Below are 17,836 nucleotides of genomic sequence, written 5' to 3'. Positions count from 1 at the left end.
GTGTCCTACAAAGCAGGCCAGTCACGCAGGGCGACGGGAGGAGGGGCGCGGGAGCCGCACGGCCGCAGAGTCCCCGCGGCCCAGCCAGCCGGCGCGCCCCGCAGTGGCGCGCCCGCGGCCTCCCGGGACTTGGGCACGCGCGCCCCGGGGCCCCGGCGCCCTCCTGCCTGGAGCCCCGACTGGCCGCAGCCGGCCGGCCCGGGGCCGGGGGCGGGGCTTGGGGCGGGGGCGGAGCCAGGCCCGCGGCCGGTGTCAGGTTGCTCCGGTAACGGTGACGTGCCGCGGCGTGGGCGGGGCAAACACGCAGGTTGCATATTTTAGGAAGTGAGGAGGAGGCGCGGGCTTGAGCTGCGGCGGGGTCTGGGGCGCGGAGCAGCGGCGGGAGGAGGCGGACACGTGGCAGCAGCAGCGGTAGCAGCTCCAGCGGCGGCATCGGCCGGAGCCGCCGGCCGGTCTCCCTCCCTCCCGCCCCGCGGCAGCCCTAGCTCCCTCCTCTCCGCTCCCCCGGCCGCGCTAGCTCGGCCGGGAGCTGCTCTCTTCTTTCCTCTCTGAGCCTCGAGCGACAGGACCCGGCGCCGGGCACAGACCTCCGCCACCATGGGGAAAGGGGTGAGTGTGCGGCGAGCCCGGCGAGGGGGCGCGGGGCGCCGGGAGGGAGGAGGAGGAGGAGGAAGTCAGGAGGGCGACCGCCGCCAGCGGGAGTCGGCGGAGGAGGAAGCGGCGCGGCGTGGAACCGGCAGGCAGGGCGGCGGGCTTAAAAGACGACGCACCCTGGAAATGGAGGGAGCGCAGCAACGGGGGCCGCGGGAGGGCGGGCAGGGGGAGGGAGCGCAGGGCGGGCCGCGGACCCCCGAGTCCCCGCGCGCTGCGGGCCGGGGGCTCCTGGAGGCGGCGCTCGGGAGCAGCGGGCCGGGAGGAGGAGGGTGGACGCCGCGGGGCGGCCCCGGGAAGGAGCTGGCGGCCGCGGCATCCCCGAAGCCGGCTCCCCTCCCCTCTCCTCCCTCCGCCCGCCCTCACCTCCCATCTCTTGCCTTCCCTTTTCCTTCCGCCCTCCGTGCCCAGAGGAAAGGCGTGCTCCTCCCCTTCCCCTGGGGCGCGCCGCCGGGGCCCCTCCCGCGCTGCCTTCCCACCGCGGCCCGGGTCCGGGCGCCGGCGGGGGCTTCCGACGCGGGGGCGGCCCGGAGGGGGTGAGGCTCCCACTCTCCGCGGCACTGGGGCTTAGCCAGTTCCCCGCAGAGGCGGCCTCCCTCCCCTAAAGAGAGGGAAAAAAAAACTGGCTTCCCTTCACTGCGGAGCCGGTCGTGCTGGCTGGTGCCAGAAAGGGTGTGTCTTCACCGCCCTAAGATGGCCTTTAAGGTATACTTTTGAGAGCTTTAATGGGACGCTTTCCATAAACACTGGATGCGCCCTGGGGCGGCTGGAGTGGTCATTTCCCTGGTGGAGAGGAGTGTGTAGAGGGTTTTGTTGGGGTTTTTTGGGTGTTTTTTTTTTTTTTTCTTTGAGGGATGAGCCTGGAAGGAGGACAGGCTGGCTCACCAGGGCCTCTGGGTACAATAAACCCGAAAAAGGACTGTAGGCGGCGGGCAGGACGCGGTGGTAGGAGCGCCGAGCCGCGGGAGAGAGCAGTTACCGAAAGAACCAGGGGTCTCCGGGGCAGGGGAGGAGAATGCACGGAGCTCTGGGGATCCCAGAGCTACAGCTCGCTTCTGTGTTTGGGTGCCTCGGAGCTGTGATAACCCGTAGCCACAGCAGAAGACCGAGCGTCGGACCCTAACGGGGCCAAAGTCAAGTTGAGAAAAGTTTATGCAAGATAACCCCCAAAGTACCAATTCATGGGAGAAAATGACCAGGTCGTGAAAACACGGGTAGGAGAGCAGGCGCTCCGTTTTCTCCAGGGCTTGCACGGTGCGGGCATCTAGTAGGTCTTCGGAAGCTTTCAGGGCTCCGCAGTGTGGCGTGAGTGGTGGGGGAAGAGGCAGGGTGTGTTCTTTGGGGATTCTTAATTTTGGATTTTGAAGGAGGTAATTAGAAAGCCCTGGACCTGGTAGGGAGAGTAGGGAGAAGTGGAATGCACAACTGGTATCTTTTAAAAGCACAGAATGTGGAGGGCTGGCCCAGGTTACAGAGCCGAAGGCAAAGAGCTGAGTGCCAGCCTCTTTCCTCCCCACGACATAAAAGTGGGTTAGTGGCCTGTGCTTGTACCACACCATCACACCCGAGGTCATTCCCATAAACAGGCCCTTCAAGCTCACCCCTTTATCTCTCCTCAAAAAAGAAAAAAGTTGATATCCTGAGCTGGACATTCCTGCTTTTGGGGGGGTGGTGGTGGTGATTGGGGATATGTACCCGAGGCCTAGGAAGGTGAAGTGACTTGTTCAAGGTCAAATGGTTGGTTAGTGACACACCAGCCATGCCCGATTCCTGAACAGCCTGTGATCTCCCCAGCCTGAACACTCACCCACTTAACGTGGCCTTGTATGCAGAACTCCAGCGTTATTCTTCCGAAGAAACTGGGGTATTTGTGATACTGAATTAATGGACCCGAGAGATGTTTGAGTAACTAAGTTACATCCACATTATCTGTGTGTCTCTTTCATAACTGAACACATGCACATCAGTGGTGAAGGTCACACACCTGGGTTGTGGAGGTTCAGGCAGGATGTCTGAGGGATCCTAATAACAAGCTGGCAAACACGGAATTGAAGCTGGTTCATAGGATGATAGGCTGCTTATCTGCTGGCTCGTAGTTAGCGTTTTGGGGGAGGCTGATAAATTGAACATAAAGGGAGAGATGTGTGTTGGTGGGATAAAGTTACCCCTTTTGTCCCCAGAGACTTACTGGGATAGTTCAACGTTCAGAAGGATATTTTATGCTGAAATGTTGGGATTTTTCCACATGGGGATTAAAATGTGGGTGGAGTGGTGACTAAAGCCCTGCTGATAATTGGTTAACCAGGAAGCCTGTGCTGGCAGCTAATTTTTAAGGTCATTGTTAATTTCTTCCCCTCTTCTTCCCACTGCCTTGGGGGCCTCCGTTTTGATGACATTTCAGGTGATTTTATTTCTCCTTAAAAATCAAGTTCCTAAGCTTTTGGTAAGAAAATGAAAGAACAGCTCCTGCTGAATCATTCTTGGATGAAATAGGATTTTGTCCCTTTTTTTCATATTGGTTGTTGTTGCCAGTGACTTGGCTTAAAGCCACAGCCAGGCCTGCCACCCACAACTATTTAGCTCACCAAAGGTACACAAAAAAACTTTCTCTTTTCTCAAGTTTACAGAAGGTGGGGGGGGGGGGGAGAGTGGGGGGATGTCACCAGGTCCTTCCATGCCGTTCCCCATTGTTTGAATATTAACTTAGTTACCTAGAAAATAAATCCTAGCTTATGGGTGGTGATTTCAAGAGGAGCAGGGGAAAGAGATTCAGGTGAAGGTTGCACAACGGATACGCATGTCAGCATGTCAGCAGAAATCCTGGTCGTATGGTAACATTATCAGCTGCCCTTTTGGAGCTCAACTTGAAAGTGTGACTAAATCTCCTGGCTGCTATAAAGCTAGTACTTTAGACTGAAAACATCGTAAGGCAGAGTCCTCAGAGTGGAAAGTTGCCCGGGCCTGGCCAGGAGCAAGTACAGGAGGAACTGTTGACCAGCACTGGGGCCAGACCAGAGGGCCGGGATTGCATCACACCCCTTTTGCCTCTGAAGTGTTCAGTGTGTGAGTGTGACAGTTCCCTGGCTCAGGGTTCTTTCTGTACTCTGTTCTGAGGGTGTATCCTCTTTTGGTAACTTACTGTTTGTTAATTTGTAGTGTTCTCTGCCAGTAAGTTTGTAACACTAGTGACTCACCTTTGGGTGGGAGGGTAGGGAAGGGGGAGGTCTGCATCACAAACCTGAGAAGGCTTGAGAGGAGGCTAACCCCTGCAGCCCCCCCTCCCCCATCCCCCAGGGGGATTTTTAAAAATTTGATGTGTTCATCCAGGTGAGGGCTAAAACTTAAAACATCCAGCCTTCTGGAAGTGTTATCGCCAAGTTGCATTTAAAAGTAAAAAGCGAACTCAAAATTATACAGCACAATAGACTTGGTACCCAAGCATGCTTGGTCCCAGAACCCTTCCAAGTCCTTGCTTCCTGATTATTTTAGCAACAAATGAGCAGTTAAGTGACTTTTTGTTCAAATCAGGCTGTGTTGTCTTAAAGATATCCAAACTTAAGAAGGAGAAAAAGGCTTTAACTATTTGAAGGATTTTGTATGCAAAAGTAAGATTAGTTTGTTCATTTAAAAACAAAAAGGTAACAAAAAATTTTTTTAAGCCCTGAAGCTTCAGGTTCTCAACTGGCTCGTGGGTAGACTACTCGCCCCGAGGACCAAGTGAAGTCATCTCTGTCTTGGCCAAAGTGAGTGCAGTGCAAGCAGACATCACAGGTTTACCAAGGTTTGGCACTGAGGGGGGATCAGATCTTTATAAACTATAGGTTTCCTGTTCATCACTTAGTCTTAAGCCCTTCAAAACCAGAGAAGAATTTTTCTTTCACCTGGAAAACATATTAGGGGTTGAAAATAATAGGAACTACTATTAATTACCCTCCAGAGGAAAGCCAAGTGGAAGTATCCCTTGACATTGCTAACCTCCTAATTTAATAGCATCTTAGAGTTTTCATGTACTTTCACTTTTCAAGCAAGGGACTTGACTTTTTTCTAAAAGTCCTTTGTAAAAGTCTTGCCAAAAAAAAAAAAAAAGAGGTGTTGGGGGTGGGGTTGCTTTTCAGCCCTCTGTGATGGGAGGGAGTGTGAACACTTGTGCTGCAGTGCCTTCTAGCTGCCCAAGGCTCTCTGCCAGCTAGCAGGCCAGAAGAAGAAACACGAGTGTCAGATCAGATGGGCTCACAGTAATCAGAGTGGCTGCGTTTGGACAGCCTGACGCTGGGCAGAATGTTTCCCCAGCCCTGCCAGAGCTGTCCAGTTCTGGGTTACTCTGAAAATACATGGCCAGTAAGTGATAATGTGAAGTAAAGAGCATTTGAAAGCCCGCTGGCTGCTTTTTTTTTTTTTTTTTTTTTTTTTTTTTTACACACTCTCCTTCATTTCTATATTTTTGGAAAAGGAGACGTAACCAAGTCAGGTTTGAACTTTCTCACATTGCTATGAATTGAGTGTATGAGAGGAAGTGTATTCTTTGGCTGGAATCTCAGAGAGACTGTTCTTTGCATATGACTCACCTCATTAGTTGTGCTGAAGTCTGTTGTCAGGAATCCACAAGAAGTTCTTCACATTTGACTGATGTTTGGGTAGCAAATTCTATCAGTGAGAATAGAGCCCCCACCCACCCTGCAGTTTTTCTCTCTGATTTCATTTGTATCCTGAGCCTCGGGAATTGGGCCCAGTACACCTTAGTTTCTTTGTGACTCTACCTTGAATTGTATCTGAACATTAATTATCTCTGTATCTGGTTTTATTCAAACTCTACTTAGTAACAATTGTTAGGTATTTTCTGGTAGTGATCCAAAGAGTTGATTCTTAGTGGCGTGTGCTTTGTCTTTGGGGCTTGGATTGTTTGGGGGCCCAATAGTGAAGAGTGTCAGGTGTGGGGATCAGTGGGTCTTGGTGTCGGATTTCTCTTTCCAGGCTGTCTTCGAGGCCAGGGCCCTCAGGCACTTTGGGGCGTTATCCTTTTGTGTTTTTCTTTTATCTTCCACATGATGCTTCCATGGGGCCATATTTGTTTTATTGTTTCCGTTCAGGTGACCTGTGTCTGGGGCTTTGTGCTGCCTTTGTCCTCTTCAGCCTGCCAGCTGGTTTACTTCGTACCCTACGCCTCAGGGTACCAGCTGAGGAGTGATGAGGACTGGGAATTCATTCAGTCCCCTCGCAACGCTGGTGCCAGTTAGTGATCCTTCGTCTCTCAACCTGACAACATCTTTTGAGTAGCACTAGCCAAAGAGTGGTCTAGTCAGATGAGAAAAGGGGTGAGGTGGGCAGCGGATGGAGGGAACAGGCAGAAAGTCTTAACTCTTCATAAACCTGGGTGCCTGATGATAGCGGTAGAGTTAACCCCAATGAAAAAACAGGCTTGGGTTGTGTTTCGTGTTTAAGAGCTGGAAAAACAAAGAATATTTTAAGAGAGGTAGTACGTCTAAAGGATATTGATTGTTTAGACATTCTAGAATTTTTTTTTGGTCACGGGTGTGCACTATTGCAGGTGGGGCAGGCTGGCAGGCTCCTTACGAATTTCCTTACCAGCAGATGGGGGAGGAAGGTTAAGCCTAGTTTGTTTGGGGCTGAGGGAGCCTGCTGGTTTTTCTGCCCTCCCCCCGCCCCAGCTGGGTGGGCTACAGCCCAAGTATGGGGGTCGTGAGCTGGCCTCACAAAGGGACCCACTGCTCCGGCTTTGCCGCATGACCTTCTCCAGCCTGCTGCACGTTCGGGGGGGTGACAAGGAATAGGAAGGCCTGGTGGTCCTGTGGGTCACCTCCTGCGGAAGAAAGCGATTCATTCCTTAACTGCCCTACATGCCGCTCCAGGCCGCAGAGCAGCTGCGGTATTAAGGCAGAGCGTGTCCTCCCTCAACCCCGGCCATCTCGGGGCCCTCAGATCCCTGGCTAGAAAATTCCTTGCACGTAAACTAAACCACTTAGTCATTTAGGTGCAGCTGGAGGTTGTAATGAACTGGGCTTGATCATTTCTGATATTTTCTTTAAGTTTTAACTGATGAGAAGAAAAAAAAAATCCCACATGGGTGGTTGTTTAAGGTGGAAGGGGGTTTTCTAGTGAGGAATGGCAGTAATTTATAGGGTAATTAAAACCCAGTTATAATAATAACTGTGGTGCAGTGCTTTGCAGAGTACCTTCACATGCACAGTTGTGTTGGAGAACGATTTAGTAATACAGGATCCCAGGAAGATGGGCAACCCCCCCTCTTTTTTCCCACATGAAGGAGGGTATAGCGCTCCTTCTGGCCCCTCCGGTTAGTGCAAAGTTTTTGTTTGCGTGTGGGTTTTAGGAACAGCTCGGATTTTAGGTGTTTTGTTTTCAGACTTGACGGCAGCCCCTTGATGAATCAGACGATCAGAATGCCTTCTAGACTCTTCAGTCAGTCGTCACACCAAATGTTACTGCCATCGTAGGGACAGACAGCTGAGGCTGACTGTCCAGGGTCCCCCAGCCAGCCGGCATGACCGGGGGCTTGCCTGAAGCACACAGCATTCCCGTCTCAAGGGCATGGACCTCGGAGCTTCCCAGTACCCCATAGGCGGCTTCAGCAGTCTAGAAGTCTGAAGCACACCGAGCCCCCTTCTGCCCCCAGGCCCATCTGTTGCTGTGGTGGGAACAGGTCCCCCCTTTACGTTGTTAATTACTGACAGAGAAGAAGCAGCACATCTGGGGGGTGGTCCATGTTTTTTATTACTTGTGTTAACCTTGGTTTCTCCTGTCGAGAGTTTTCTCTTCCCATCTCCTGGGCACCTTTTCCCTCTGCCCAGATCCAACGGTAGCAAAACTCCCTAGGTCATCTTTGAGAGCATGGAATCTCTGGGAAGCACAGGATGAAGTAATGACCCATTTTCAGCTGTGTCACACTGGGCAAGCCCCTGCCCTCCTTGTGACCTCCCACTTCCTAAATTAGCAGTGGAAAAAAACACATACACACACAAACCAGAACCTAACTTGACTTCATCATTTTCACCCATGTCCCCTTTGTGAAGGGCCTCATGGGATCCTTGAGCTTCCATTGTACCTTCTCTCAAAGACCTCAGGGGGGCCCTGAGGGGCGCCATTGCAGGGAGCATGGTGGGTGTGGGAGACCTGATCTGAGTTTTCTAATTGAAGAAGTAGGAATGTGTGCCCAGTGCCCAGAGCTGAAAGGTTCCTGTAGTTGATTGGGAAAACCATGTTTCTCTTGTTTTTCTCAAATGTTTTTAAAAGAAATAATGAAGAAAATGCTGTCTACCCATTTTTTTCTTTTTTAGCATTGTTCCGTAGCCCACCCTGCGCTCCGTCTACCCCAAACACACACACACACACACACACACACACACACAGATTTTTTTTTTCTGCTTTGAATCTGTGATAATCGAGACCTATAGGGACTTAAGGAATATTTAGTTCCTGTCACAATAAGCGAATACTAAATCATTGTTTTACTTGTAAGGAAGAATTGAATTGTAAAAGAAGCCATCTGGTCTTCTGAACAAACATTGCCTATTAAAAAAATTAAAATCTTGAAGGAGAAGAAATTCCACATGCTAATACTTCCCGTGTCTCTTCCACAAATGTCCTCATCTAAAACTATGCCTCAGTAGCATGAATTGATGAGGAAGGAGGTGGGGGCCAACTTAAACTCCCAGCCAACTTAACCATTGATAACTGCGAGGCTGGAAGCAAGATACTTTTCTGTAAATGGGGATACAACTTTGGAACCTGTCCAGGGCCTAGCTCTCTTATCATCCTTTCCCCCTTTTTTGGAGTAGAAAATATGAAAGTCTGAGAATAAGGCATATTAGGTGGTGAGGCAGAGAGATTTTTAAATCTGATTTTCATATATTTAAATTAAATGTTTTAATGATATCTTGCTTAAAGCGAAATTGTGAACTGTATTTTAAAAATCAATACAAACCGACCACATCGTCCTTTAGAGATTCCCTAGCCAGTGCCTTTAAAATGATTTTTAAGTGATGTGCTTTCCCATTAAATGCGTGAAAGAAATTCCACTTTGGACTGTGGTTCTTGTCTGGTGGAAGCCCTGTCCTTTCTTTTTGTTTTATTTGTGTGTTTGCTTTCAGTGTGTGATGATTTTCCATTTTAACACTGGCACCAAGGGCTCTCTGCAAAGAGGCACTTAGCAATGTGGTTGCTCCACAGTGGAGAGAATTTCAAGAATGCTGACTATCTTTAGACCTGCTTCATTCTTAACAGATAAGATAGAAACAAAAGAACTCCACTGGGTTGGGAGAAGTTAGTCAAGGAACACTGCAGAAGTAACCACAGGAGTTGAACAGCATAAATAATACAAATGGCTCTGCTTGTGGACACCACCAGCTCCTTTGGGGCAGGATTTCTCTTTAGAGTCTTAAGAGAGGGTGTTTTCAGATTCAAGTGAATACTGTGTTTCTTTGCGACCATCTCAGCTGTGACTGAAATACACCTATCTCCTTTGATTTTTTTTTTTTTTTTTTTTTTTTTTTTTTTTTTTTTTTGGTAATTTGATTTTTAGCACAGTAGAATTTTGATCTGGACACGGGATCTCACTTAACTGCCTTGGTAGCTGGCAGGGTACTTCTGAAGGTTAGAAGCCAGTAAGGGGAGCTACGAGGCAACCTAGTAACAGCACTACAGATATCCATTTTAAGGAAAATGCTACTCGCTCCTTCCCCTGCCCCCCTCTCAGGTGGTTGTGGGAGGCGCTTGTGGGCTGGGGGTGTCTGGAGCGAAGGCCAAGATCAGGCTTTGTGTAGATAAGCCCAAGCATGTTAAACGGGGTGGGGGGAGGGGTATGTGGAACAATCTAAATTTAAACTATAGAATCAACATTTTCTCTAAAAATCGTTCCAGTTTTCAAGAGGCGTAGGTGGATCCTGTGAATTATGTGGTAATGTACATGCTTTTCCTACACCCTGCTTATGTCAAAACATTTCCAGTGACTTCCATTTGGGGGGTTTATTTTCAGGCTGGAGACTAGGGAGAAGACTTTTTCTTTTCTTTTTTTTTTTTTTTGTCTTTTATTTAAATAATTTTAAGTATTCTTAGGCCAACTTTTTTTGTATATATAAGAAAAGATGAACAGTTCATTGTTCTTATATAAGCCCTAAAAATATTTAAATTTGATCCTTAATGGCTTCTTTGCAAAGCTCCGGATTTAAACATAGTAATAAAAGTGACTTGGGTCCAAGTGTTTTGTTTAATTGGTTCTCCCAGAAAACACTGCATGGAGGTGGGCGCAACCATTCTCCCCGTGCAAGGGAAGACAGCCCTGAAGCTTAAGAGTCCGTGACTCCCCCGAGGATGCATAGCTGGGAGTCTAACTCAGACTGGTCCAGAATGCGAAGGCATTGGCACTCTACTCTCAGTTACTAATGTGAAGATGATTTCGTTCTCTCTCAGTGGGGAAGATGGAAGGTGGCGGTATAGAGATTTTGACAGCACAACCCTCTCCCCATTCGCCCCAGATGGAAGTGACTGGCGGGACCCTTCGGTGGTTGCCGGCACTTCTCCCCTGGTCTTGACGCCCTCGCGTGCGGATGGCGTGTTTTGAGCGCGCGATAGTTGCAATAGTGGTTGCTTTTCTTTAGTTCGTGGTGTGTGCACATACGTTCCCATACGTGTCCACGATTACTGCCCCGTTGACTATTCGAAATGTTGGCTCTCTGAAGGACTGCTAAACTACCCTGCTCCAGAACCTTCCGCGTGTTCATAATACACAGCGTCACCTCTCCCGCGTTCTCCTGTAGGTCGGACGTGATAAATACGAACCTGCAGCGGTTTCAGAGCATGGCGACAAAAAGAAGGCGAAGAAAGAGAGGGATATGGATGAACTGAAGAAAGAAGTTTCTATGGTAAGTATTAGGAGGCAAGTTGCTTTCTGTTCTCCTTATAAATTAATTGTGTCCTACCTGTTGGGTGTTTAATCCCCACCCCCAAAATCCTTCAGTCAGAGGCTTGCTTCATTTTAAAAGTAAAGCAGTCATTGCGGTGGTTTTTACAGACCGTACCAAACCGTAGAGGTCAATACGGAGAATTTTCATTTTCCAGGCTGTTAGTGCATTGGGAGAGTTATCTCCTTCCCCCCCTACTCCCCAGCGTAACCAGAGGTCCACAGAAGGAACTGTGCTTGACATCGGGGGCACCAGGGGCCTTCGCTTTTCTCTGCTTCTGGATTATACCAAACCTAGGGACAGAACCTTGAACCCCTCCAGCTGGGGAGGCTTCCATGGACACAGCCTGTCTAGAACCTGCCTGGTCGTCAGAGAAGGCAAACAAGGTTTCCCTCGAGCTCCGAGGCTGCTGGGCTTTCCTGAAGTCCTGGCAGGCAGCAAGGGGCTTTCACCGTCCTCCGGGGAGGGGCTCTCAGCGCAGGGCTGTGTGGTTGCCGAGCCATTGGGCATCGGTGAGACGTCTGCCACCTTCCGCACGGAAGGAAAGCCCGTTTGCTGAGCCTAGTTAATACTAGCGATGAGTCACATGAATGCTTTCTCCTGATCTTTTTTCATGGTACAGTGTTTAATTCTTTTGTTTCTGTTTCCCCTTAGGATGACCATAAACTTAGCCTTGACGAACTTCATCGCAAATACGGAACAGACCTGAGTCGAGTATGTTGTCAGTTCCCACTTGTACAGAATCCTGGGTCCCTAAGGCATCTCCCCCGTGGCGTAGCCCCTAAGCCTGGGGCCTCTGGGAGGAGAATGATGACAGGCAGCTTCTGACTATGCACTCTGCCACCTGCGAAGCTTGGGCTTCTGGGTGCTTCCTTAGTATTTTGTGGGCGCCTGACACTTCGAAAGTAGACATTATTTTCCCCATTTTCTAATAGGTGAGATCCAAAAAGGGAAAGCCCCGGGATTTGAAATGGAATGGCTCCGTAGCTGTGCACATTCCCTGACCTTTCGGTCACAAGTCTTTGTCTTTATTCTGCGTTCATGAAATGGAGTTGACTATTTCAGTGAGTTCAGTCTTCCACTCTTCAGTTCTTGCACTTTTGCCATCTAGCTCCATTGCAGGGTGTCAGAACCTTGATGATTCTAGCATTTATTTGAAACTTGTTTTTTACACCATTTAAAGAAGTCTTTCCATAAAGCACGTGTTGTGTATCCCTGTTACCTGGGGGATTTGGGTATTAAATTTACCACACAAACCATGTCAAAACAGTGGGGGGGGGGTGCAGTTTGTTATTTCTGTGCAAGAAGTAAAAACGGCGGACTAAACCTGAGTGCTAGCCAACGTGTAGCCATTATTTCCATAAATCCTCAAGAAGCTGTAAGCAGCTTGCTGGCCGGGGTACCCTGGGCTCCGAGGGGAGCTGACTCACAGACAGAGCTGACAGTCGCTGGTGGGCGGCCTGAGCGCATGCTCTCACCTGTAGCAGTGCCTGGAAGGGGTTGTCGGGAGAATGAAGGTGGCTGCTGTGAGGCACCGGACTCCGAGCCTGGCGTGAGGGAGTGCTTAGGTGGTGGGTGTCGGGTCCTCTGCCCTGGGCGTCCATCAGGAACTTGGGGGGGTGGTCCCAGCCGAGTCCTCATGTCCCCTTAACTGCCTGGCTTTTGTCCCCCTGTTCTTCATGCTCTCTAGGTAACTCCGATATTTAAAATGACGTGAATGCAAGCTACGTACTAATGATACTTTGGGCAAAAATTGGTTTTGTCTTTTCTTATTCCTTAGATATTTTGATAATATGAAAGTAATCACATTTCCCTTGTCTCCCCTTGTCACACTCCCCTTGTCAGGGGAGCCTTGTATTTACTGTGTGCCGTCCACGTATCGTGGTTTTAAGGCCCCTTTAGAGGAGCGCGCGGCTTTAGTACAGTGGATTTTTTCAGTGAATGCTTTGAAGTTGGCGGGTTCCTGGGGGTGGGCTGGGATGTCCCCCTGTGTGAACCCTCCCAGCCCGACTGTCCTTTCAGTTACCATCCACAGGATAGACTTTTATACTGAAAACTTGGCTACTAAACCATTCACAGGTTGGATTCCTACAGAGAAGTTTTTTTTTCCTTTTTTGATGTTTATAGAGGGTTTCTTTCTTCCCCTCCCTGACAGATCCAATACGCAAGAGGACTCAGAGCTCTGAATTTGCAGTACTGAATCCATGAGTTAGCATTGCTATCTTTTTGGTAAAAACTCAATTTGGCATGAGTCCCTTAGCCTAAACTTAAGGTCAGACTGGATTCAGATATGTCCATGGATCAGCTTAAAACCAGTTTCAGTCTGGGTGTTGTGGGCTCCTCAGGAAGTTTGGGCGGCTGTGTGCCCGGACCAGGAGAGGGTCCTCATCAGAACTTGCCAGGTTTTACAGGCTTTCTAGCTTGGGGAATTTCGTTTCCTCCTAATAAACCCATTACTGGGGCCCTCCAGCTATCACGTGGGTACATTCGCTTGTATGTTCTGGGGCAGTGTGTCTTACTTATATTCCTCTGCTTCTCAGGGCTTAACAACTGCTCGAGCTGCTGAGATCCTGGCTCGAGACGGCCCCAATGCTCTCACCCCGCCTCCCACCACTCCCGAATGGGTCAAGTTCTGTCGGCAGCTGTTTGGGGGTTTCTCGATGTTACTATGGATTGGAGCAATTCTTTGTTTCTTAGCTTACGGCATCCAGGCTGCTACGGAAGAGGAACCTCAGAATGATAACGTGAGTTCTATAGCGCTAATTTAGATTGCTATGTATGCGTAAGGTATCCTGGTCTTTGCCACCCACTTCTTTTCCACTGGTTACCACTGGTTAGCTGATGGGTTTAAACCAGGGAAGGGGGCACCTGGGTGGCTCAGTTGGTTGAGCGTCCAGCTCTTGATTTCCGCTCAGGTCATGAGATCGGGCCCTTCCTTGGGCTCCATGCTCAGCAAGGAGTCTGCTTGGGATTCTCTCTGCCCCTCTCTCAAATAAATAAGCCTTCAAGGCTAAACAAACACGAGGGAAGGCAGTGTGAGCAGCTGTTGTCTTCAAGGCCCATCCATTCTTCCTTCCTCGTTTAGGGTTTCTCCCTCATCTCCCACCTGCTAGCTGCACCTCAGGCTGGATGTCCACCTTGCGTGTCGCTGCTGTGAACGGGCTGCAGCCCTGCTCAGTCCTGGCCCGGGGCTGGCCGCCAGGCAGATGGCAGAGCACAGCTTCTAATGTTGGCCCATAACGCACATCCAGAGATGTTTGGTAGCCAATCCTCAGAAGTCACAAGTTGTTTTGAATATATCTTTGTTTTAATAAAGTAGGAGAAACAGATGGAAAAGTCTCAGGAGGTGTAGTGACCAAGTGTCTGTGGGACCCCACTTCTGACCCTCCTGTGCACAGCGTCTAAGAAGACATGAGTTGACGTGTTAAAAAATTTGGTTTTTGTTCAGTCGAAAATTAACTGAATGTTCCTAGCTGCTTACTGTGAGCTTGCGGCCCTGACTTGTTTGTTCCCTTCCAGCTCTATCTTGGTGTGGTACTATCCGCTGTGGTCATCATAACGGGTTGTTTCTCCTACTATCAAGAAGCTAAAAGTTCCAAGATCATGGAATCCTTCAAAAACATGGTTCCCCAGGTACCTGTTGCTTTGCCCTTCTCCACGGGCAGCCCCGGGAATATGCGCTAGTGTGAAGCTGAGGTCTCCGAGTCGATGGGAACAGGAGGGCCACCTCGCAGATAACTCCCAACCAGCTTTTATAACTTGCATAAATAGAAAGATTAATAATCTCCTTGTCATGCACTCAGATAATTCACATTAGAGATCTTCTAGAATTTGGTTTTCTTGTTTGAACACTACCTGGTCCTCGTTGGTAGCCGCTTTTCTCTGATTCAGTGGTGTAAACTGTTTTCTCCCAAAGCAAGCCCTTGTGATTCGAAATGGTGAGAAAATGAGCATCAATGCGGAGGAAGTTGTAGTCGGGGATCTGGTGGAAGTGAAAGGAGGAGACCGAATCCCTGCTGACCTCAGAATCATATCTGCCAACGGCTGCAAGGTGGGTTCAGCGGGGCCCCCGGGGCTCAGGCGGAGGAGCTCGCAGAGCGGCCCGGCGTGTGTTCACACAGCCCTCTTACTTGTCTCACGGACAGGTGGACAACTCCTCGCTCACTGGTGAATCGGAGCCCCAGACCAGGTCTCCAGACTTCACAAATGAAAACCCCCTGGAAACGAGGAACATTGCCTTCTTTTCAACCAACTGTGTGGAAGGTAGGCTGTTTTAAGGCGCGTTCCTGTTCATAGCATGCTGTTTACCTTGGGCAGTAACAACAACAACAACCGTAGACATAATTTCTGTTCTGGTTTTATTGGCTCCTTGTCTGGCTATTGTGGCCAGGCACAGCAGATGCAGTTTACTTGCTGGCCGGAAGGCTCCGGAAGCCTGGGGGTATCCTCTCCCCCCACCTCCAGCAACAGCCTCCTTTGTTGGCCGTGCTAACCTGGCAGTGGCCTTTGGAGCTGCTGTCCTCCCGGATAGAAAGCCCTTCGCCAGAGTCCCCGTCGTTTAAAAGTGTATACCCCACCAAAGAGCTGGCCCTTGAAAACGTGTAGTTTTGGCTTTTTTAGCCATGCCGGGTAGTTGTGCAAAATCTGTGACTTCTTTGATGAGACGTGGTACGGTTCCCCCTCCCTCCCTTTTTTAAGGCACCGCGCGTGGCATTGTCGTGTACACTGGGGACCGCACGGTGATGGGAAGAATTGCCACACTTGCTTCTGGGCTGGAAGGAGGCCAGACTCCCATCGCTGCAGAAATTGAGCATTTCATCCATATCATCACGGGTGTGGCCGTGTTCCTGGGTGTGTCCTTCTTCATCCTTTCTCTGATCCTTGAGTACACCTGGCTTGAGGCCGTCATCTTTCTCATCGGCATCATCGTAGCCAACGTGCCGGAGGGGCTGCTGGCCACCGTCACGGTAAGCGGCTGGCGGGGGGAACCGCGCTCGCTCTTCCATCAGCCTGCATGTGAGACCCCCCCCCCCCCCAACTCCAGAGCAGCTGACTCAGGGTTGGTCACAGAGCCTGTGTGCGATTTCTCTTCAGAGCCAATGCCCGGGTTAGATAGCGAGGAGGCTCAGCATGTTTTTACATGGAAGATAGTAACCCCAGAGCCTAAATAGGCCTAAGTCTTGACCTGATCTTACCACATGATCCACAACAGTGTAACAGAGGGGAAGAATTTGGGGGTGAGCAGGAGAACTACAATGTGGTAAATCCTGGCTAATTTCACTTTTCTTAATCTCTGCTTCATGGGGGCAGGGAAAGCCCTCTATACATGTTCCCATGAGGATTCAGACTTCAGAGCATGGTTGGAGAGGTGTAATTTTAGACCAGCGTCTTCCCTATTAGGATGGAGCCAGAGTTTGTATAGAGTTCCGTCTTGGTTGAGATTGAAGTAATCTGGTTCCTAATGGTTTTTAGGTGTGTCTGACGCTTACTGCTAAACGCATGGCAAGGAAAAACTGCTTAGTGAAGAACTTAGAAGCCGTGGAGACCCTGGGGTCCACGTCCACCATCTGCTCGGATAAAACTGGAACTCTGACTCAGAACCGGATGACAGTGGCCCACATGTGGTTCGACAATCAAATCCATGAAGCCGACACAACAGAGAATCAGAGTGGTAAGGCCCCGGGCCCACCCCACACTGTAGCCTCACTTGCTAACATGACTTCCCCCCCCCCTTTTTTTTTTTAAGTTGGTTTTTGTTTTTATCATTTGGTAAGGAGTTAAGGGAATGGGTTTTAGATTTCTCTCGGCTTTGCCCTGAAACCTGATGAGTTCCATTAGTCGGGAAATGAGATGTATCGTTTCACTTTTTATGGGACCTTAATACAAAGGTAATGCATTATTTTCCTGTCTTTTTTTTCTTGCCTCCATCAGGTGTCTCATTTGACAAGAGTTCAGCCACCTGGCTCTCTCTGTCCAGAATTGCGGGTCTCTGTAACAGGGCGGTGTTTCAGGCAAACCAGGAAAACCTCCCTATCCTTAAGGTATGCTAAGGAGTTTGTTAGCGGGTAGGCTGCCCTGCGGGGTATAGGGACCCCACAAGAACCACCACCTGAGCGTGTGCCCTCTGTGTTCCGTAAGGGAACTGCTCCTCGTAGGACACCCTCCATGTGACGCTCGGCTGTACGTAGCTTGCGTTGCCTGGGGGATCCCAGAGCACTTAGGGTCACCCTGTGGTGCGTACAGGTCCAGGAAAAGGGACTCTACAGTAAAAACTGACCAGAGGTAGGAGGCAGTCCTTACCGTGAGAAACCGAATGAATAAAAGCCGGTTTTACCACTCTGAGCGTGTATCTCCTAACCCAGCAGACAGTGAGGGCTGCTTCTGTGACTCGATAATCGTATTTGCATATTAGGATACAGTAGATTCCAGTAAATCCCTTAAGCCATTTATTTTCTTAAAATAGCTCAGCCGTTTCTCTTATCTTATTTGTTCTCCACTTGCTTACCGACGGTGCAAAAAGCAGCTCAGCCTCATGGAATTCATGTGAAATGTGAAATGACTGGGGTTTCACTGTGCTGCCCGGTGGGGACAGTCTTGGAAAGGTCATAGTCTCGCGGGGTTGTTTAGGATGAGGAAGACGTGTGTGAGGCCCTCTGGGCTCCCTTGTTCTCAGCAAGGCTGCCGGGGTGGTTCTGGGTAGAAACCAGGCTGTCGAGAGAAAGAAGGCTCACTTAGATGGAGCTGAGGGGGCTTCTCCTGTGAAGATGGGACCCCTGTATCCTTTGAAGGTGGTGTTCTTGGCATGGAATTGATGTTGATTAGAGGAGGATATTGTTTATCCTGGGATAAAAGTTGAGATGCCTGCTTTCATGCATTTCCTTACCTCAAAGTGGAAATCTTCTAGGCTTTCAGCAAAGGACTCAACAGGTATCAGATCTTTCCCGATTTAAAAGTGCCAGAAAGGGAGCATGGGCTGTCTTTCTGAGGATTTCAGGGGGTGGGGCCATGTCAGTGGCATTATTACTGCCCCCCCCCCCAAAAAAAGGCATGCAGCTCTCTTCTGCTTTAATAAGTGGCCTTTGGTAAAAACGATGCCACTGACTTCACGTTTCTTACCAAACCTGGCCACCTTTCTTATTAAACGGGGCTGCTGTGTTTGTGAACATGAATTTCTCATCTGCCTGGGCCGTCCCGAAGCAGTCAGAGTTCTCAAGTGTTCATATAACGGTTGGCTACAGCTAAGAATGTGCTTA

General features: G+C 49.7%; 1 protein-coding gene across 3 annotated transcripts in view; it reads left to right on the top strand.

The window, feature by feature from the left end:
• Positions 1–242: 242 nt before the first annotated feature.
• ATP1A1 (ATPase Na+/K+ transporting subunit alpha 1) overlaps positions 243–17,836 on the top strand; it is a 28,765-nt gene continuing 11,171 nt past the window's right edge. The window contains exons 1-10 of one of the 3 annotated variants that reach the window (XM_026483669.4): positions 243–609; positions 10,440–10,544; positions 11,238–11,297; positions 13,124–13,327; positions 14,103–14,216; positions 14,500–14,634; positions 14,729–14,846; positions 15,282–15,550; positions 16,056–16,254; positions 16,515–16,624. In XM_026483669.4, coding sequence (XP_026339454.1) covers positions 598–609; positions 10,440–10,544; positions 11,238–11,297; positions 13,124–13,327; positions 14,103–14,216; positions 14,500–14,634; positions 14,729–14,846; positions 15,282–15,550; positions 16,056–16,254; positions 16,515–16,624 — 1,326 coding nt within the window. In that variant the 5' untranslated portion in view covers positions 243–597. Of the gene's footprint in view, positions 610–1,122; positions 1,357–10,439; positions 10,545–11,237; positions 11,298–13,123; positions 13,328–14,102; positions 14,217–14,499; positions 14,635–14,728; positions 14,847–15,281; positions 15,551–16,055; positions 16,255–16,514; positions 16,625–17,836 lie in introns of those variants that run through there. The other 2 variants (XM_057310345.1, XM_044378612.3) reach the window with 2 other exon arrangements.

Source organism: Ursus arctos, unplaced genomic scaffold, assembly GCF_023065955.2.
Source record: "Ursus arctos isolate Adak ecotype North America unplaced genomic scaffold, UrsArc2.0 scaffold_12, whole genome shotgun sequence".
Classification (NCBI taxonomy): Eukaryota; Metazoa; Chordata; class Mammalia; order Carnivora; family Ursidae; genus Ursus; species Ursus arctos.
The sequence above is the reverse complement of the archived record's forward strand: the minus strand, read 5'-3'. Positions and strand labels throughout refer to the sequence as shown.